The sequence below is a fragment of the Echeneis naucrates genome, chromosome 9, assembly GCF_900963305.1.
Source record: "Echeneis naucrates chromosome 9, fEcheNa1.1, whole genome shotgun sequence".
NCBI lineage: Eukaryota > Metazoa > Chordata > Actinopteri > Carangiformes > Echeneidae > Echeneis > Echeneis naucrates.
In genome coordinates, this window is record NC_042519.1 from 4,812,001 (window position 1) to 4,834,390 (window position 22,390).

The window sequence follows — 22,390 nt, forward strand, 5'->3', positions numbered from 1 at the left end:
ATGTATGCAATGGAGAGAGATGGGTGGCAGAGGAAGCCGGTGCCCCTGCTCCTGCCCCCACCCCCTCCCTAATGAAAGTAGGAATCCCAGAAAAGGAATGGAGATAAACTGAACTGCATGTGTGCGTGTGCGCACGCACGCACATACACACACACTACAAAAAAGTTAGCCAAAGAGAAAACAAAAACCTCCAGGGCTGAGAAAAAGGGGGGGAAAGAGCAGTCGTGTTAACAGAAAGGAGGGTTCCCAGACATGGAGCAGGAACTGTTTAGCAACTCTGCACCCCCTCCCAATCTCTCTCTCTCACTCCCTCTTCTTCCCCCTCTCTCTCTCTCTCTCTCTCTCTCTCTCATTGGGTCTATGTCTCTTGCTCTATCTCTGGCATCTTAGTGGGGTGGGACCAGCTCCCACTATGCACTCCAGCTGCGTCTGCCTGTCAACCCATCAACCCCTCCTCCTTGTTGGCATAGACGGAGAGAGACTAGGAAAAAGAGGAGGGAGGGGACAGGGCTTACACACACAACAAAAGTTGCCCCTACTGAAGCGAAGGCACCCCATACTCTGCACATTTTTACACCACACACACACGCACACACAACTCCTTTTCTCCAGCTCTTTGTCCCATTCCTCTCACTGCACTTGATATAAGGGAGGGGAAAGGACGTACGTGAAAGAATTCACATTCAAATATCTACGAGTGTGACCAAGCCTGATTAGGAATGTTAATCTAATAAAGCAGATGGAAGCTTAACTAAGGACGACTATGAGAGAAGCTTGAACAGACAGGAGGGAGTAAAAGGATGACTGAACTAAAAACTGAAAACTGAAAAGGGAGACATCCCAAACAGAGGGGAAATGGCTGAGGTTTTTGCATTCCACAAGCTTGGCAATGCTATTTCATCTCCCTGAGCATTACTGCTCCATTTGTTCTTAATGAAAGACCTAGGCCTGCCATGCACCATTACATTTAGATCTATTTACTTTCAACAATACGATTAGGAATTCATCCAACCAGGGTTACCCTCAAAAAGTGGTTTGAAAAAATTCTCGTAACTTCAGTTGTGGTGCATTGCTTTCTGTTCTGTGTTGTGCAGTATCACTTTCCATTTATTCCATTTAAGCATTGATTGAGTTTCAGAACATTGTTTAAAAATCCATTAAGTGCTTGGGAATGCGCTTCGGAGCAGAGAGGCGGCATCACTTTCTAATTTCTCAATAAATCTGTACGATTGTGTTTTGCATGTATCTAACATATAGTCTCATGCTATGCTTCTTGTTTTATAGAACATTTGTAAAACTCAGATGCTCCACTTGTGGTTTGAACTGGATGCCTTAGGGTGATATAAATGCTTTCTGACGTTTGTGTACTTGATTTAGCTTGGCATGTATTTGGTGATAAAGCCAAAGTATTTAAGTTCATCGAGTATTAAGTTTTAAGAAATAAAAAATGTAATGCAATACATTCAATACTTGCATAATAATACAAATTGGGAAATCCACAAAGTCTGTAGGGTTCATACTCTGGGAACAAATGATATATGTATGCACTGAATTTCAAGGCATCCCATTTCATAGTTCTCATGATATAGTAATGGAACCCAAAAATGTCAGCCTAAGGATCAAAATTGAACTGGATAAGACACAAATGAATGTCTGAACAAATTTTCATGCCAGGCCATGGTTCCTGATACTCAGTATTTTAGTCGGTACCAAAGTGAGAGAAAAACTGGGGCCATTACATCCACGTAAACATGTCAGAAAAACGACTATTGCTCTGTTCATACACAGACAGATACAATGTACTGCTGTAGGGGTTATGTGTACACAGTCTGTATCAGGAAATGTCGAAAATGATTTTCTTGAAAGATTTGTGTAAATTAAATATTTGAAAATGGGAAATTTGACATTTCACGTCAAGTGAATTCAGATCACATGAAGATGAAACTCTCTTTTTTCAGGGAATATCTATACTGTCAGACAAAAGCGCTACTCTCTCTCGTCGATCCAACCCACACCTGGACCTTGTAAAATAAATATTCAAGGTGTATGAATAATCCAGGAGTTGTAATCAAAGATCACAAAGTCATCGTTGCTCTGTCACGACGTATGGTGTGAAGCAGATGGTAGAAAGGTTAATGTTCAGCAACAAGATGTGCTTTGACAGTCAGACACCTCCAGTGAAACTGCATCTGTTAAAACTAAAATCTGTTTTTATTTTTTTATTTTCTTCAGTGGAGGACACCAAGACTGGAAACAGAAGAGCATAAGTCAGATAGAGAGAATGGACTGAAAGCAAAGAAACCTAAAAATATAAATAATGGCATTTCATTGCAAAAAAGTAATGTTTTCACAGTCTCTATTTCAAAAGAGACTTTAATGACTTCTAAGTCTGGAAAAGTTCTTCAAAGGCTTTTCCACTCTGCCAAGAATACATTTCTCGGGAAACACTACCTTGACTTTAAACTTTAATAGTTCAACCAAATATCTCACGACATGCAAAGCAGGTCTGCAAGAAATTATTTCAAAGATAATAATGACTTTGCTGCTCTGACTTTTTTTTTTTTCTTCTTATCACTGGACAGTGTAGAAGCCTAATGACTAAAGTAATTTATATGATGAGTGTGCTGGGCCAAGATGATTTGCTCTGCTACAGGCTGACTACTGGTTATTCTAACAATGACACACATTGCAAAAAGCCGACGTCTAATGACTTTTACTCTCATGTTTTATTTTCTCCTTGAAAAATAGCTTCTCCCTTGGAGTCCAATCTATTGAGGGGGTTTTGTGTTGCATAAAGGCAATTTTCCATTCATTTAGGAATATAAAGTTCCATTTGAATGACATCACTTCAGATCAAAGGTCCATCTATTTTCTGTTTTTTATGTTGCAATACTCCAACTGCACAGCAAGACTTAAAATATAACTGTAACAGGATGAAGATTTCCCCACATTTACATCTTGTCGTGTGTAATTGGGACACTGACTGAGAGACAAACAACAGGATTTGAACCAGTTTCAGGATGATGTGCTGCAAATCACCAACTTCTGCAGAAAAAAATATTTCCCCATCTTATCTATCTACTTCCTATATATTTTGTTGACAGGAGGTCCAGCTGCCAGAATATAAATTTCCAGTTTGATATAAATATAAATTGGTTGAATGTCTTACTGAATATTTCAATATAACATGATCCATCGTTTATTGTTAGGTAGCAGTTGGCTACTAAGGTCAGTCCCATTTGAGAATGTGATTCAGAAACAGAATTTTTAAGTTCAAAGGTAATCTTTTGAAAATCCCTTCATGGAGAGAATGATCGGCTTGAATGAGGCCCTTGGAGGAAGAGGAATGTCAAGAGTAGTGTCCAGTTTTTCACACATTCCTGCACTATCACCATCATCCATTACAGAACAGGAATCACTCTCAGACACTGGGACAGTCCACATACCAGCCCAAACCTCTTTCCACTTCATTCTTTTTTCAATAGGGCAACATACAAAAAGAACCCCACAGGCTCACTACATCTGGAGAAAAATTACTCGATTTTGAGATCAAATGTCTGTGTGTGCGTACTTTGTCCAGCTGATGATAAACCTGTAGCCTGGATTCACCGATAACCACATCGATGCCTGCAGCTGGGAAAGTGATGATTTAGCAAAAGGCTTGCTCCTGTTGGTATTAAATATAACTTAGATTGCGCGTTAATTCCAGGAAAAGTACCCACCTGAAATTTAAGTTTTCCCTTCATTCATCCCAGTTCTTTATTTCATTTGTCTGCTATGGCTGTTTTTAAATCCAAATTTTAGCCATTTTCTATGAATAATTAATACAACTCTGCGATCCAAACAGAGTAACTTTAATTAAAGTAAGATCCCAGTAGCAGTCTACATGGTTTCATTTATTTGCCAAGCAGCAAGGCTGTGGAGAGCTGAGCTGAAACTCTTTTGATTTACTTGGCAATACACCTTAAAGTTCACATTGTAGTAAGTTTAAGTGGGGTGAAATGGAAAGAAATGTTAAAATTGAACTACTACTAAGGAATTTCTAAAGTTAAGGAATGCTCTATTCAATAAAGTGCAAGTTTACTCCAAAACAAGGCTCGGTGCAGGATCTGGTCCTCATTTGATGACTATTTACATGCTTGTAAGTCATGTCGTAAAAATGTCACACCAGTATGTTAAACTTATGGGGATAATTAAATCAAGGCTTTGAGGAGCACCTCTAGCCCTACAACAAAATTCGAAAACTGTTTTCAATTTAGTTTAGTTTTTTTTTTTTTTTTTTTTTTCACTTGAAGCAGGTCAGTGGCCAGCCTTGTTTGGTTATCCTGCTGGACATTGGGAAGGGTGAGGGCACATTCCTCCGGTGGCATTGGTGTCCTGTGAAGGAGAGGGGCTTTATTTTAAACACATGGTCCACACAGTCTAGTCTCTGAACTTAACGGCCGAGTCCGACAGTCTGTTTAGAGCACTGGGTCATCCTAAAGCACATATGTACACACCGACGTCCACTCAGTGTCGTGCGATGACATTAAGCCTGTCTGTTCACCTAGTCAAAGAGAGTCAAAGTCAAAGAGAGGGTGTGTGCTAAAGGAAATGGAAGCAGTTTTCAGATACCCAGCTCGGTGCTTTTAGTGAACGTAATGGTTTAATGGATTGTGATCAAATAGCAGAGTGGTGCACCAGAACAGGCATTACTGATGTTGGGGCTGAAGTAAAGGATGAAGGTTTGAGCTGCCGCTGGGGAATATAAATAGTACCACGGCACAAAAGGTTTTTCCACTGCTTTTCCCTTTAAACCCCTCTCACCCCCCTCTTCATCTGAGCCAGAGAAATATGCACAGCCCCATACTTGAGCGAAAATTCCTGTCTTTCCATGTCTGGCCTTGTACTGAGCTGAGGCACAAAAAGGACTTGCCCCATTACATGAGCGTTTAGTGGAGTGATTCTTAGCCCATCAACTCAAACTTGACTCCGAATGTTGAAAAAGATGAATAAAAGATAACCTGGAACATAAACAGCACACTAACACTGCATTTTTGCTTATGGGTGAGCAATTCTGTGGGAAGAAGTCCTTACTACCAAAATGTATGACATATATTGGATTTGTAAATGGATCATATTGCATTTTGATTCTTTTAGACCACTGGCATTCTTTCCTAGTGATTAAAATGTCATGGCAACCCATCGAATAGCTACCAGATTGCAGATTGGGAACCTTTGGAAAAGTGGAAATGTACCTCATACCTAAGACAATCAGCAATCTTCCCATGCTGCTGCTGTATTTGTTCAACTTGTATCTGTCTCTAAAGGTTTATTTGAATACATGAGTGGAAAGATTTGCAGCTTAAGATCTTGCCGTATGCAGTTGACAAACCTTTAAAGTGTGGTGAGACATGATTAGGTGTGGAAGATATGGAAAATACTCCGTAATGCCTTTAGGATTTAAGCTTGAATTTTCCACAGGGCACAACACAAAAATATGAAGTGAGAGAGCGAGAGGAGGACCACGGGAACTGTGTGGCATACAAAAATAAACAAAGGAGGCACTTTCACACCGATGTAGTTAGGGTTTTTATGGGAGTTAAGGAGGTTGTTGATGGCACAGCAAGGAAAGAAGACGGGACGACAGAGAGGGGGGGTAAACTAAGGCTCATTGTTAGGCAGGTGATTTACGAGGGCACAGGAGCTCCCAGGCTCTGCCAGCAGTAGGATAGATCTGCTGCCGCTATTGCATCCTCAGCCCTTTTGTGTCCGTTGTGCCTAGACAGGGGCTGGGGGGGTGGGGGGGGTTGAATGCGGGTGGAGGGCAGCTGAAGCGATTGTTCGTTGAGTACTGTGGTGCCATTGCAGGGCCGAGGCCTGTACATCTTCACCACAGACAGAGGCGCAGATCAAAGGCTGCACTGTTCCCTCTATTTAAAGCTCACACGCCTTTGAAAACTTCCCAAAACATTTTCACAAGGGATGGTATGCCTCAGCTAGAAGCCTGTTGAATATAACATCTGAATGCCAAACACCAACATTTCATGAAATCCACAGCGTAAGAAATTATCCCAAGTCTCCTTTTCAATGAAGCTGGGTGATTGCATGCACCCAGAGATGGAATCTATGCATGTGCTGGGCATAGGTTGCGGCGTAAATAGATTAGGCGTCTAGTGTATACCAAATGAGGTCACCTTCTCGCTTAGCTCCAGACATAGTTGTCTGAGTGCTGTCTGCCTTTCTCCACACATTGAACTGTCACCATTAACTACTTGAGCTCTCGGGACCTTGGCGGTAACACCCCTTCAGGCAAAAATCAATTTCCGCTTGGAAGCATGATATCAAATAAAGACAGGCTATGACCTTAGCATGTAAGTGCTCACATATTTGGGCTGTGTTTGAATGCAGATTGTCAGGCACCTCAGTCCGTGCCACTGACACTCCACTGAGAACATCTTCAAGAAAGCTAATGGAGTTACCACAGGTAGTTTTGATTTTCCTATTTTCCACACAGGTCAGTACAGCATAAACTCACTGTAAATCTCTGGTTCAAAAAGTTATATTGAAGTAAGCAAGAATCAGTGTTCATTTAGAAAAGTCTAGTGCTGCTTGTCAGAAGCTCTTCCAAAGTGATCTATGTTTCAAAACTCTGGGTTACCGTCATGTGGGGCCAAATAAATGGAACACTAAGCAGGTTGACTTGTGTTGGTGTCGGAGAGTGTTGGAGGATGGAGGCTCAATAAACAAAGGCAACATAAAATGATTTTAAAATTTCAAACTTTTCTTTTGGGGCAAGCCAGCCAAATTAGCAGTTCTGAAAGCATGCTCAAGTGCTTACAAAGACCTGCTGAAATTTTGCAGGTGTTATTTACATGCCCAATACATTTTTGTTTTGTTTTTTTTGTTTAGTTTTTTGAAAAACACTTTTATGTTGTATGTGGCGTAGGTTATGTAAAATGAGCATTATCAGATTTTAAACTCAAATATCAAAATTGATATTGGAATAAAAATCCCGTGCAGTGGTTCTAAAAGAAATGCAAAGGGCTCATAAAAATCCTTAGATGTAATCCTCTATGGACTATCAATATATCAACCAAACTACATTATATGCTTTCAATAGTTGTCGACTTATTTAACTTATTTAAAATGAACCGACCAGCACTACTATAGAGCATCACTGCCAGGCTGGGTAAGAACCCCTCTTTAATATGCAAAATTATTATGTTCACAGGAACATTAGCCAGATGATTTGCCACCAACTCAATTTCGACCGAGACCACAAATCTTCTTGACTTTAAATCTGAGGAGGGAATGACTGCTATATTTCCACATAACACTGTCAAAACATCACTGTATGATTTATTTGAGTCATTTGGCTGCTGTCCAGGGCCTTGCCTTGCTCCACATCCATACTGTGCTGGATAGGGCAGCCTGCTGTGTAATAACCAGCAAACTGGGGTTGCAGTGTTCGGAATAAGCGATTATACGGGGCTGAGCTGATGCACGTGAAGTAACCTGCACCAATGTCAAAAGATGAAGGCAGATAAAAATGTGACCTGCCCCAGCTGATGATTACACTCAACCTGTGAGGCAGAGCACTATCTTTATCTGTAGCTTGTCGCCCTCATCAAGTGCTTGCTTGTAACTTAGTCCACCTTTTCTTCAGTGACCCCAATTTTAAACAAGGTGGGCCTGGCCCTGGGTTTGCGAATGTGAACCCTAACTTGCTGATCCATGTTCAGTTTTAATCCATCATGTGAATTATGTGTGAATGTGTGTGGGGAAACCAGGCACAGAGGAGTTAGAGGGAAGGAGAGCAATGAAGGGATAGGGGGCAATGCTGTGGATCATATGGTGCTTATCTGTAGGTCCGATCTGTGAATGACAGAGTTGATTCATTGCCTGCCATGTTTAACACTGTCAAGTAAATCATGGACCGGTTTACGAAGAGTTGAGGGTATTTACCTCTCTCACACTCACTCAGACAAGCAAAGCCCAAACACACACACACGCACGCACACACAGGTAAAGGCCAGTGATAACTGGACCCCGTTGGTGGTGATGGGATGTCAAGCTTTCTTTGCTTTTCCAGACCTCTCCTGCATCCCCTTCATTTTCTCTTTGTGGGGCCACATTGGCAGCAAGGACTTTAAAAATGAACGCTAATGCTAGCTGTTAACAAAACGAGACTGCAGGCAATTACAGTACAACTACAGACAAAGGTAAACAAAACAGTTCCATCTCTTCAGGTCATGCTTTACTAATAATAGAGCTTGCCTCCTTTCCAGTGATCAAATGCAATGCAGCTAGGTGCTACAGGTCCTTCATCACTCATTTACACGTTCAGATTCTAGTTAGTAAAACGCGTAAAGCCTGAAAGGGTTTCTTTACTTATCAGATAAGTGATACTTCATTCAGATAATCTTCTCTTCATTAGCTACAAGTTAAGTTCAGAATAGGATTTAAAATCCTTCTCAACGACCACATTTAGAACTACAAGGTTGTAATCACTGTATGTTTAAAGTTTGTTTGTATTTTCCATGGCCTCTTTTCTCCTCCCGTTCTTGTTCTCTCTCCATCCTCTACTGAGTCCCCCCCCCCCTTCACGATGTGCAGTCACTGTGTTCTTTCTGCCCCCCTTCCCCTCAGCCTCTCAACCCAACCAGTCGAGGCAGATGGCCGCCCCCCCTGAGCCTGGTTCTGCTCGAGGTTTCTGCCTCTTAAAGGAAGTTTTTCTTTGCCACTGTTGCCAAGTGCTTACTCTTAGTGGGATGTGTTGGGTCTCTTTAACAACTCCATAAAGAGTTTGGTCTAGACCTGCTGTGTAAAGTGCCTTGATGTCACTTTGTTATGATTTGGCACTAAATAAATTATTTTTATTTGATTTGATTTAAAGAAATGGTCATGCCCAATGTGCCATAACAAAAGTCAGCACAACAGTCAGCCCCTGAGGATGAAAATGAACCCAATTATGTTGTAAGTTATGTTGCCCGACTTTGGGAGCTACTAAAAGAGAAGCATTAGCAGTCTGAAGTATGTTAATCAACAGGCTGTTGTGACTGCTGACATTTTTAGGAGATTACAGCTGACTTATTTCTACATCTGACATTTCTTGCTCCTTCAGAGTCAGCCAGCATTCACGGGAGCCTGGCCATTCCTGTACGGGCACTGCTGGGTGAAAGGTGACATCCAATCAGCAGCACCACCAGACAATATCAAAGACCAGTGGGCGAAAGGAGATAGGACTGGGTGGCAAGCAGTGGTGAAGATGAAGGGAGGCGAAGAAAGACAGAATGAGAGGTTGAATCTCATCAGCTTGCTTTTAAAGATGAGTCACCACAGAGCAGATTATTGCACAACATCCTGGGAAGTGGATTCAGACAATGGGAGGACAAGTGTCCCAAAACACAGAGAAACTGAACAGACAAATTATTAAGTTCCATCAATAATGAAAAGCCATGAACATCAGCAAACATGACGATGGAATGGGCTTGCTCAAATGGAAGGAGGAAGCACGAGAGGTTTATATCACCTTAGAGAGGGAGGCAGTAAGGCAGATACATTGTGGGTCAGCTTGGTGGTTCAAAAAAACAAAAAAACAAAACAATAACAACAACAACAACAACAACAACAAAACCCCCCAAAAAACAAGGGGAGTTGGCCAGTATGCTGGCATAATTTACCTGCAACACCACCTGCTGCCATGCTAGCGGCTGGCTTGTAGTAGGGTTGGGAGGCAGATTGGCACGCTCTAGCTGCAAGGTGACGTTGCGACGCTCCTCCTCAAGGGCTCGGGTCAGCTGCTCAAAACGTGCCTCCTGCTCTTTCACTGAGGCCAAGATGCTGGCGGCTGAGCGAACATCATAGTCCTCCATGTCCGGTGTTGGGCGCAGTTGTACAGATCTTCCAAGTAGGGAGGGGAAGGGAGAGAAGGGGGAGGAGGGGGCCCAGGTCATTAAAAACACCCAGACCCAACACGCTGGGTGAGTGGTATCAGTAGGCTGATGCATGCCTCAAATTCAAAATCATTTACAAGACCTATTTATTGGCCAAGATATTGGTGATTTCACATACAGCACAAGCTTTAAGTGGTCACCAAATAGAAAAAAAAAAAATCCCAACATGACACATTAAATGAAACAATTGACATGGCTGACTGGATGACTGAGTAACGAGCGTCATAGTATGGAAAGTTACAGTCAAATCAATTTAATTTAGACTGGTTTCTTCAGCCAAATCCCTCAAGGGGCAAGCTACAATGCTTCCCACAAATGTTGAATGCAAGCCCAACAAAGAAAAGACAATACTGAGGATGCTCTGCTGGGTAATAATTATGACTTTGTCTTTAGAAGGTTGAGCCTGTCTTGTAATTAAGACAACCATGGCACCATAAATATAACTATACAGTTTCCATGGAACATCAGCACTGCAAAAATGAGAAGATGAGCCATCAGTTCCAAGTACAACCAATGGTATTAAGCAGTACAGTGCACAGTCACAAAGAGAAAGCTCCTCGTTTCTTCATATTCAAAAGGTGGAAAGGAATGATTGCATCCTCACAAATGAACAATCAGCCAGAATGGAAGAATGGCGCCGTCACAGGACATTGTCATGCACAGAGCCAAAATGCATTCTGACATAAAAGCCATGTTGCAGGCACAAATCAAACACATGCAAGCGTCCCAGAGTCACCCATACACACACCAAGGCCTGGTCTCACAAACACATACTGCCTATCATATACAATCATGATTTCCAGATAACAGTTGCAGATCACAGTGTGCATCACTCTCACACACCCAACTACCCATTGCTGATGGTGGCATGATATCAAGAGGGTTGACAGCGCAATTACAAATGGGATTGGAAATACCAATCGACTGCAATACAGACCAAGTAGATAACCAGAGAGGTGTTAGAAAACAGACATCCCCCACTGTAACAGAGGCAGAGGGTTGAGACAGCACAGAGAATAGGGAGCTGGGGGAGAAAGGAAAGAAAAGTGGGGGGAAAAAAGGGAGGACAAAAGAGAAAAAGCCAAAGGTTACAAGACAAATGAAAAGCAACAAATTCCTCTGCCTAAGTCGCATTTGACATTGGAGTGACACAATTAGTAAGTCATTTATAATAGATATTAAGATATATCTGTATAGCTTTAGAGTTTCTTGAAGACTGCATTGCTGAAAATACAGAACTCTCGACTATTTTCCAGGCTGAAACATCAGCCCAGCCCAGTGGTTAGCTATCCCAGAACCTTCAGCAGCCTCTCATTGACTTTAGCCCCAAAAGCAGGCTAATTCAACCATGTCTCTTTTCCAAACTGTTTCATCCTCATCATGTTTTATAACTGCAACATTTTTCACAACTACAGAACAAGTGATGATTCCTTTGGCATGTCACTGTGACATCGTGCTCTGGCCTTGAACTGGACTGTTGAGGAGAGAGAGGGTGAAATTGGTTGTCAGGCAGCTGGGTGAAGAAAAATCAGAGCAGAGTACAGCAGTTATTGCAGGATGAACTTAGGCCAGACAGCATCACTTTTAACACTGTCGTCAGATGAACATATGCAAGAAATCTCAAATACTCTGATTAGAAAAAAAAAGAGTGTTCATTTAAACAGCAGGGGTTTAAGAAGATGGTGATGCACTGAATCAGGAGGCACATAATAACATAGTATTATGGGTATTGTGTTGCCGATCCTGCTGCTGAAAAAGACAAAGAATAAGGATGGCTTGTTTAACCAATGCAAATTCAACAATTAGGATCTGGAACAGGTAAAATTATAGAAATGGTGAGTATGTCTCTTTATCTATGTGTGTGTGTGCATAAAGAGGGTTCCTTCTTCACGATAGGACCCTGTGAGTGTGGGTCTCTTATTCCCTTTGAAGTGCACAATCCCTCTTTGATGTTTGTTGCGTGCTGATCATTTATTCATCTGGAGTGGTTTCTCATCTGACATGACTCTTCCTTCACTCTTCCTGACAAAGCAATACACCTCAAGGAGCCTGTGTTTCAAAGTTAACCTCCACGTCCATGTCAATGCAAAAAAAAAAAAAAAAAAAAAGGTTCTTCTCAATGCTCTCTCTCTACACAGGAAGGAGGCCTCTCAGTGCTGAAGCAGGTTTTCCATTATTTTCAGTTATTCTGTTTTGAAATAATGTTGCAACTAAGATATTAGTCACAGCCATCAATTGGTAATCCAGTTTCAAAATGGAAACTCTGTAATGGTTCCATGCAAAAATAGCATCCTTGTCTATTTTCAAAGGTCCACCACTTGAGATAAGTGACAGCAATATGATCCCATGAGCCATGCTGATTGGACATACTTGATGACAGAGTCCAATCCTTGACACTCTTAAAGGGTTGGAGGACAACGTAGCCATTGCTTCCTGAGTCCTAAAGGGAATAATATGGCAGGCATGCCAGCCATACCTCACAGCTTATCATTAACATCAACTTCTGAGCTACTTAAAATAGTCCAGAATGCACAGGGAGGGCTATCTGGAGAATTCCCATCTGCCACCATGAGAGCCTTGGATTTGTTTTTGTTTTGTTTTTTTTTTTGTTGTTGTTTTAAGCTTTGGTTCAGCATATGTTCTTGCTATTGGCCTGGGTCAGAGGGGATAAAAACAAAGCCACTGTCTATGTGTTTAACCCCATCCATAAATACATATACCATTGTCAGTGCATTCATGGGACAGAAACATATCTGAAAAACAATATATATGGCCAGGTATATTATTTATGGATGCCACTATTGGAAGTTTATGAATAGGGTGGTTGATGACAGATCAAAGGGAGGATATTTAAAAAAAAAAAAAAAGTTTAATTAAATCCACAATGTGTTATGTTTTACTGTTCTTAAGGCGAAAGCATCTCTAATTAAAAGAAGAAAACAGATTTATATTCCATATGCAAGATGAAGCAACACTTCACTGCAAGCTTCACTTGTGCTGTTTTAAGGCCATTCCTCAAGGATAAACGCATTTCAGCACAAACCCACCGCTCTAAAAATAGCCCAGTAATAAATATATCTGTGTGCGCACACAGTCACAATTTTGAGTGGGGATCGGCAGATGAGAGGCCATGGTCGCTCACTTCAAAGGCTTGCTGGAAAAACTCTCCCATTAATCAGGTCTGCTGGATTCTCGTAAAACAAATCCTCCATTGATGAGACCCCAACATCAAGCCATTCTCTAGAGTAAAGTGGAAAACATTCAACTACTCTCAAAAATATGGTTAAATGAGCCGCCCAATAGAAGTCCGATTATCTAGCTGTATGACGCGACAACTAAATAACTAAAATAGGCCTTCAAAGGCAAATAATATCCTGTAGAGTTGAACTGAAACTTTAGTGATTCCCTCATTACCCAGATGAGATATTTTGGGTATACATGGAAACATTCCATACTTAAAAGGCATGCAAGAGCTCTGACCAGGTCAATATAGAATGTCATCACATACTTGGACCCTGTAATCCATTTGGGATCGCCTCATGAAAAGGATCACAGCCTGGGACAGCTGCTAGGAGTGTGCAGCCGACTGACATTATATTATATGAGCCATAAACAGGATTTATGGCTGCTGATGTTGTATTCCAGCAGTTTTCTCTCACTGCCATTTGGAACAACAAAGTCACCAAGTTCAGTTTTAGCCAGGAGGCCAGGCAGCATCTGTCATTCCTTGTTTTGAAACCTTTCGTGCCTCCGGGCCTATGAGTGTTTTATGATTTTGGAATCAGTGATACATTGTGTATATATACTGTACATGACAATAATTACAGTTTAAAGCAATAAATCCTGTATAGATAATGAGAAATATATTAATTTGCTAAGTTGCTTTCATGCCAAAAATCAATAGTGGTGACACCGTGGGTATGAAAAAGACGGAAAGCCATGTGAGCTGAACCATTTATCTCATCAAACGTTCAGAAATACAGCAAATCAGTGTATTTACCAAAATGTCCAACTATTGCTTTAACTATTCACTTACTTTAGAATCAAACCAAGGATCAGAGCTGTACCTAGTGAGAAGAGCTGAAGCACCATGTGGTGTATGTCTTGAGGGGTTTGGTTCGGGGCTAGTAAGAGCATACTGTAGGGGAGCAGATTGGGAAGTAAGGTTTGAGGATAACTGAGTGTGACCACCTTTGCCTGATATTAAGTTAGAAACATTCACCTGATTAGGGGTCCTTCCTTACCCCTCAACACCAATTTTCCCCTTTCTCCATTTGCCCTAATAGCACCTGCTCCTCCTACTGGGTGCATGTGCGTATATGGATGTGGCAGTGGACGCAAGTCCATCTACCTTTGTGGTTTGATGATACAAAACTGACAATTAGCTTCAGCTGACATTTTGAGAAACTACTTGCAGGCTCCTAAGAGAATCTTTCGCCTTAGCCGAGCCGTCCGGTGTGTCTAAACACTAAGTGATTGACATGTAAGTGATTTATCATAATGAAGTGTGCTGTGTTGGGAATTTGCACTTTTCCCTCCTCTATAGCACAACTCATGAGCATGAAAGTCAATTTGAATTAGTCCCTGTGGAAAAAATCTAACTTTCTATTCAGCACCAAATGCCAGATTTGATGAGCTCTTTTTACATTTTTAAAAATGTTTAGACATGTGATATAGGTGTCAGATTTTCCTCCTTGTATCGTCAGAAATTTCATGCAGAATGAAATTTAATGAGGTGAATGAAAGATGCTTGTCATATCAAATAAATATCTAATGTTGTAAAAAGCAAGACTGGACTGGAATAAGACATTTTAAAAGGATGCAACATGCAACAAAAAGAAACGCACAGTCACCAGGAATGATCCTTCCTCCAATTTAGGATTCCAGTCGTTGCTTTGAGGAACATTAAAGTGAGTGTTAATGCCCAGAGGAGCACTGCTGAGTGATGTCAGGATAAGCAAAGCTTAGCGAGGTGCGTGGAGTCCATAGTTGATCACTTTCACAGCTTGACATAAAGAAATGCAGCTGTTGTTTATCACATGAACACTCTGGCACACACAAACACACAGACACACACACACACAAAATACTTCTCAAGGCAAATGAAGCATGCTCGAAGATAAAGGCTTTCGGCATGTACAAAACTTCTAAACTCAATTTTCTGTTATGAATGCTCTCCCTTTCAGTTGAAATTTTAACATTGCATTGCATCATTTTCTCTCAGATTCTTGAACAGGATCTACAAGAATAATCCTTACAATTTCAAACAGTCAGCAAGAAGGAGGTCAATGTTCAGAGTCAAAAAGCATCTACATATTGATAAGATAAAAGTCAGTTCAGTCTTTGAGGCCAAGCAAAGCTATTAAAGCCGCAACCAAAAAGTTTCTTTGAAGACACCAAAAGCAACGCACGAAGCTGCAAGTAGCCCGAAGATACTCTGTTCTACTTCTTCCTCTGCTTCACAAGTGTCTTCAAGTTTTCAAAGAAAATGCACGGAAAAGGGGCAGGTCTTAAGACAATGAGACATCCAAATAATAATTAAGTGTCTCAGGTTGTCTTTAACTAGATATGACTGACTTCAAACACTCAATTACACAGTCCAGTCTAAAGAAACGACCACTAATGTCGTATCCGCCAAAACACTGTGGAGGGAACTAAAAGTGCTCTACAGCTGGCATTTACCTCAACTGATACAACTGTGTGAATTATTGAAATTAGAGCAAATTTCCTGAAGGAAAAAGCTCTTAAATGTATTGAAATAAAAATCCTATAAGGCAGCACAGTGACAAAGCGAAGTGAAGGTACTTCAAGGAGAGATAACAGAGAGAGTAAAGTCTTGAATTATCAATCACCCCCCCTCGAAAAAAAAAAAAAGAAAAAATCTGTATGTAGGAATGTAGAAATGCAATTACTGCAATGTTGAGCTGAACAAAGTGATTAAAGGCGGCTGGAGGTGCACAGAGACAGGTGGGGGTACCTTTGATGTCGGTGAGTGCCGTCAGACCACAAGTAGACTCAGGAAAGATGTAGCTCTGTTAGAGTTGACTCATTTGTTCAGTCCACCAGGGGAGATCTGTGGATAAAAAAAAAAACAAAGCAATGGAAAATAAGTAATCAGCCAACTTGCTGACAGTGCGTTGTTTATATAAGACTCTTATATAATGTGTACATTTCATTCCTGTATTCTTGTGCATGGTGGCTCTTATGCTGTAAGACTAAGTGTTATCTTTAATGTCATGGCTAATTGAGGGCCATCTCTAATAATAACAAAGGTGTCTGAAGTTAACTGACTGCCTCTAGTAATGCCTGACTGTCCTCTTCTATTAAAGAACCCTCCTTATGTCCATGTTGTCTGGGGCGCCAAAACTATCCACCCAAGAGAGTGTGAGCCAAAAAACAGACAATTTCATTACTAGAGCTGTGTAAAGTGGCCACTTTGAATTTCAGAATTTCTAAGACTCTTTGTTATGACAGAGTTTGACCCTGAACTCAGCTACTGGGTGTCTGTGTGTCTGTCTCTGCAACAAGCATTAGCAGCTCCGTGTGTGCATACACACAATGTGTGAGGCAGCTGCTAGTATTAGTGAACACATGGACTGATTTGTTGTTGCTTTGAAAGTGAAGCGCTGTCAAAGTGCTCTGAAAAAAGCACAGAGCGGCCAGACTGATGCACTGATTATTGACATTGTAAAAGTGTGTGTGTGTGTGTGTGTGTGTTAATAATTTCAAAAAGTGGGTGGGACTTGTCTGATCCTTGTAAAATGTTAGCTATTGTAGGCCCATTTTCAGGTTTGTGTTCATTCATTCATCTTCCACCGCTTATCTTTTTCTGGGTTGTCGGGGTGCTGGAGCCAATCCCAGCTCACTCTGGGTGAGGGGCGGGGTCACCCTGGACTGGTCACCAGTCCATCACAGGGCCAACACACAGAGACAGACAGAGACCAACAACCACTCACACTCAGACCTACAGACAGTTTAGGGTCACCAGTTAACCCAAACATGATGTCTTTGGATGGTGGGAGGAAACCCACACAGACACGGGGAGAACATGCACAGAAAGGCCCCACAACCTTTTTGTTGTAGGGCAACAGTACTACAGTAACAACTATGACGGCGTGCTGCCCAGGTTCATGTTCATTTTCATTTAAATGCAGATGACGTTCAGGTATGTGTCCCCAGACCACCTGCAGTTGCTGTTGCAGTGTTATGGCTCTTTTATTGTGTTTTATTTTCTTTATTGTGATCAATAATAATTGTCACTCCTCATCTTATCTGTAGTAACTGTAATTGCACTCTGTCAATATACATTCAACTTGTGCAAGAAATCACGGACGTTTAATTTGTCCTAACATCAATTTTGAGGCTAAAGAAGTCAAGAAGGCCGCACAATCCTGTTGTAAAATTAAGACAGTTCAAATTCCCTGCTGATTTGAAGAGCACACCTTATTTTGACTACTGTAAAAAAAACCTATACCTAATTCTTAATAATGAGTTAACACATGCTCGATACTTTCAACAATCCAATATGCCATTCTGACCTAAGTACTCACACTGCACTGCCTCAGAAATATAGATCTCCCTGGCACACAGAACGAAAGAGAGGAATGTCCAATTCCGCAATTGGTTTTGATGATTCATCCCATTGGATGAATCGCTCAAAACATACACATCAACCTGTCCAGAGGCTCTGCTGCTTTTAATGGCCCAGGAAACAAAGGCCTCCCAGTAAAAGTCGCTGGATTAACTGCACCCTTGAAGATGTCACAGATGATGAAATCAAACCTGCACACTATGCACACTTCCTCGCAAGCCAACTTTCATTCCAAGACTATGAGTTTAATAGAATGAAATGGTTAAAAAAAAAGGAAAAAGAAACACATATGTTTAATTGGAACACTGATTAAAAAAAAAACAAAAAACCCCAACACGTTTTTCTCAGGTAGTTTGTACAGATGCAGCTGCGTTGTGAAGAAAAAAAAAAAGAGCAAGTTATTTACCTATGAAGTAAAATGAAATATTGTTTTTCAGCCAGCGCCATTGTTTTCATTTTCAACCTAAAGGCTCTTTTTGAACATTTTATTTGTCTTGTCCAAATATGAAACATGGAAACCTGGAAAAGTTTATATTGAAGGCTGACCTGACATGACTCCATAAATTTAAGCTCAAAATCAGAAATATGAACTACTGGTTTAAGCTTCACTGTATGGCCTTCTCTCCACATGATAAGTGTTTCCAGATGCAGCTCTGACTCCAGGCCAAATATGTATCAGTGAGAAGTAAAGATACACAATGTTTTATTAACTACGATCAGAAGACACCCACAGTGAGTTTGAAGCAAAAATCAATAAAAAGTCAACTTTCTTCTCCAGGTGTCAGCTGGTTCAGGATTAAAATCTCTCTTCCTCTCCAAGGATGCCTGGGTGTGTTCACTTCAAGAACAGATAGGCTCTGAACGCCTTGGATTTCTGCTACAAACATCAAAGGTGAGGCAAAACCTGGCCGGTTTTAGATATCACCTTGACTCTCTGTCTATCTCTGATTGATTTCGGCACACAGTCCACAGTAGTGCTTGTTCACCTTCATCTTCTGTCAGTTTTCTGTTCCTTTCTCTTATGTTAATGGGTCCACTGTCTTAATACCCTAAAAACAATTATTTACCATCCAATTTGTTCCTCTCCTCTTGGTTACCTTGGTAGGCTTATTCATGAAAAGATTGGTTTTAATATTTTTGTTGTGGCCCCCTGGGCCTTTCTTTGGACCCCTCGTTTTCAATGTAAAAAAATTGTCAACTGATTTTGTAAACTGATTATGTAAATAAATGAAAGGCTGTTATGTTCCCTGACTATTACTGAGGGGTATTAGAACACATCTCTTGAAAAATTGTTTTAATTTTAATATTATTAACTAAAGCAACATCTACGGTGTTACGGGACAATTTCGACCCATTCACTTCAAGAAAAGGGAAAAAAACAAACAAAACTCTTTTTTTTTTTTTTTTTTTTTCAAAAATAGAGCTTTAAAAAAAATACAAAATGAAAAGCAGAACAAATAATAAAACAAAATGTAGATTTTCAAGGTCAAACAAACAACAACAACTCAAGCAAATCAAACAAACGATACGAAGTGTGAGTTCCATAAAATGTCTCTCTGTGCAAGTACATGCATGGGTATCTGTGAATTTTTGAAGCAGGTGGTCTCACTGAGGAGGATGCTGGTGCTGATGCCCTTCCTGTTGCTGATGGCGTGGACTGAGTGCTCGGTGAGCTCTGCAGCTGTCTGGGCACCCATTCCTCAATGTTCGCCTTGACAAGGGAACTTCCTAGCTCCTCAAGAAACATTCTCCGCTTGTTTGTTTTGGTTGAGTTCCACCTTTGGTGAATGTGGGTCCACAACACAAATGCATTGCATGCAGACACATCCAGGAGGTTGTAAAACACAACGATTGGCCATCTCCTGGTCATTCCCTGGCAGGTGTAGGTGGCAGTCAGCTTCTCCAGGTTGTCCACAAGGATGATTATGGGCTTTTTGTCACTTCCTGCTGACACAGTTGCATCTTTGTGAAGAGTGGACATCAGAAACACATTCTGGCATTTTTTATTTTATTATTGGCTATTTATTTATTTGTTTATTTGTGGACAGTGGTTGTGTCTGTTAAAACAAACTTGAGGAAAGTGGAGGCCTGTCCTTCACCTGCCACATTTCAGCAGGGAGCTCAGGTTTGTTCTTGTTTACTGTGCTCACCATGGTGAGTTTCCTCCTGAGAAGTTCTTGTCCAAGATCATAGGTGTTAAAAAAAATTGTGTCTTGATGTCACTTACTCTCGTCACAGCAAACCTTCCCAGGAGTCATTTTGATGACATCTGCAGCAGCTGCCCTGCCATGTAAGTCAGGAGGTACTGAGCTCCAACAGATGTTGCCTCTTTTGGATTTGAATGTGCAGCTTCAGCACCAGTGACCTCCTCATCAGACTGAGCAGATGTGTCTGTCCCTTCCGGTGGATACTCCACATTGTCTTCCTGCTCAGAAACCTGCTCATCCGTATCGCTATGGTGCTGTGCGTCCTCTACTCGCTGTCAGCAAAGATATGATCCATCGCTTGGCTTACAGGAAATCTTCTTCTCGTTGTTGCATGCTGTAAATTGGAGATGAGTACTCTGCAAGTCACCAACTCTAAACTGAATTGGCCTTTACATGCCTGGACATGTCCGTCTTTGTTTTGTCAAAAAGGCAAAGAGAGAAGCCCCTAACTGAAGCTCAAGTGGTTGGAAGAGGAGCTGGCTGTGGGCTGTTGGCTGATAGTGTGCTTGCGATTTCAGTTTTGGCACTTATTATTGTTTTACAATCTTACATTATAACACCAAGAAGGTCATAAGTTTCACCAGCACATTTTATAATTTAGTAAAATTGATTTTGTGGATTTTATTTTGTTTAAATAGAAGTTCCTGACAAAGTCAAAAAGTCTTGATGCAATAAACACATTTATATAGTACTTATGTGCATTTAACACCTAAAACACACTAGAACACTAGAGGAAGGTCAATATGCATTTTATCTTTTCACATAATGAAATGCTCTTGTAAGTGACTTTTTTCTTTGGGTTGGCAGGTCAGCAGTATAACAAGCTGGTTTGGGAAAGAGAAAATTGATGGTCAGCGTTGATAAATGGATGAATGATGCTTCTGCTCCCCTCAACTAATGGCACTGAACCTCCCAGATGACTGTGGAACTGACCAGAAGTCAATATTAGAAGCCTGTGATTATTCTGGGTGTCAGTCCAGGGTTCCTGTGGCTAAAGAGCTGATGGTAAATGGCCAATTCTGGCACAATGCTGACACATTACTTAAGCATTAGAGGTCATGCTGCTTCAATGACATTCAATGCACATCTGTGAGGTGTAAATGTGGATAACTAGACATTGCTGTAAATAAGCTTGCATGTTCAACAATGCGTTTGCATGGAATAATGAAAAGCATAAAAGGTAGGAATTCATCAGACATAATTTCATACCCTCAGTACCCACAGCCAATCACATCTATCTAGACAGCATCCAGTCACACACATTTTCTTTACGCTTGGGTCTGTTGAGCATGCTGAAAATCTTCAGCACTGGCCCTTATGCCACCGCCGTCATTTGACAGTAATAACTTCAGAACCCTCATGCAATATTTGTGCTTCATATCAGAGCCTGATACCTCACCTGCTGTGCATTATGCAGACAATTGCATATTCTATCATGACTTGTCCCCCTTCACCCCACATCGTTTGGAAAGAGCCCCAGTGTAATTCTCTGATTAATAATGAATGAAGAGTGAGGGTGAGCTCGCACACTGACTCACTAAAGGGCTCACTGTCAGGGGAATGCGACACGGATCAAGGCCTCTCTTCAGCTTTCAGTGCCTTCGCACACTCACATAGAAAAACTGCAATCGTTTAAAAATGACCATGCAGATAAGCAGACACTGCTTGTGTGTTATTTCACTTACGCTTTGTGCATACAGGGTACCCGTGAGGCAACCTGACTATCTGAACAGCTATGTAAATGAAATGCTAAAAGGAATGTGAAAATTCAAAAGCAAGTGGAGGCATCAATTATGTAAGATCACTGCGCATTTGGTTAATCTTCAACAAGTTCTCCAACCAAAGTGACAAAACAGCCAATATAAGAATGTTTGCTCTAACGCCGTTATCACTGGGATGCCGCTGTGTGTCACCTTCCAAAATATGTCAGAACTTTTGAAAAAATTACAAATAAACATGACTCACAATTATCTGCAACCTCTTTGAGTTAGTTTAGGTAACTACAGCACCTCAGTGAAACTACAGGATAATGCTGGCCCTAAAGAACAGTTCAGCTCTTTAGGAAAACTGGAAGATTAACTTTGCACAAAGACTAAAAGCAGGATGAAAAAGCTATTTTGCTTTTGTCCAAAGCTTCTGTCATGTACAGTTTGTACAATTTGAGCTCAAACAGAAATGTCAAAAATGTTCTAGATGCAGTAATTATTTCATGGTGACTGGCAGTCAAAACACAGTTTAGCTGAGCTAGAAAAATGCTCAGATAAATATAATGAGCAGACTTGCCATTTCATTGTGATATTACCTAAGATGTATTTGAGAGACAGAGCTAAAAACCTTGGTTGTTTGGTTGAAAAAAAAAAAAAATGTGTATGTTGTGCTGCTATGAGAATAAAAGGTAGAAGTGTTGTAGCTTGTAAAAACCATCTATCTGTTGGTTGACCACATGGCAGTGATATTGATTTTCTCATCTAACGCGGAGAGAAAGGGAAAGCTTAAATTCTGAAATGTCAAGTGATTCTTTTATTTTAACAAATAGCCCTGACTGTGGCACAGTAGAAGAGACAGACACAGGCAAGAACAACAACAAAAAAAACCCACCTTTCTTCTGAAGAGCTACACAGTTCTCATTTCACTATATATGCACTGAATAACAT

At 40.9% G+C, this 22,390-nt stretch overlaps 1 protein-coding gene across 1 annotated transcript in view; it reads right to left on the bottom strand.

The window, feature by feature from the left end:
• arvcfb (ARVCF delta catenin family member b) overlaps positions 1 to 9,857 on the bottom strand; it is a 120,873-nt gene extending 111,016 nt beyond the window's left edge. The window contains exon 1 of the mRNA XM_029509986.1: positions 9,666 to 9,857. Within this exon, the coding sequence (XP_029365846.1) occupies positions 9,666 to 9,857 (192 nt within the window). The remainder of the gene's footprint in view (positions 1 to 9,665) is intronic.
• Positions 9,858 to 22,390: the final 12,533 nt, after the last annotated feature.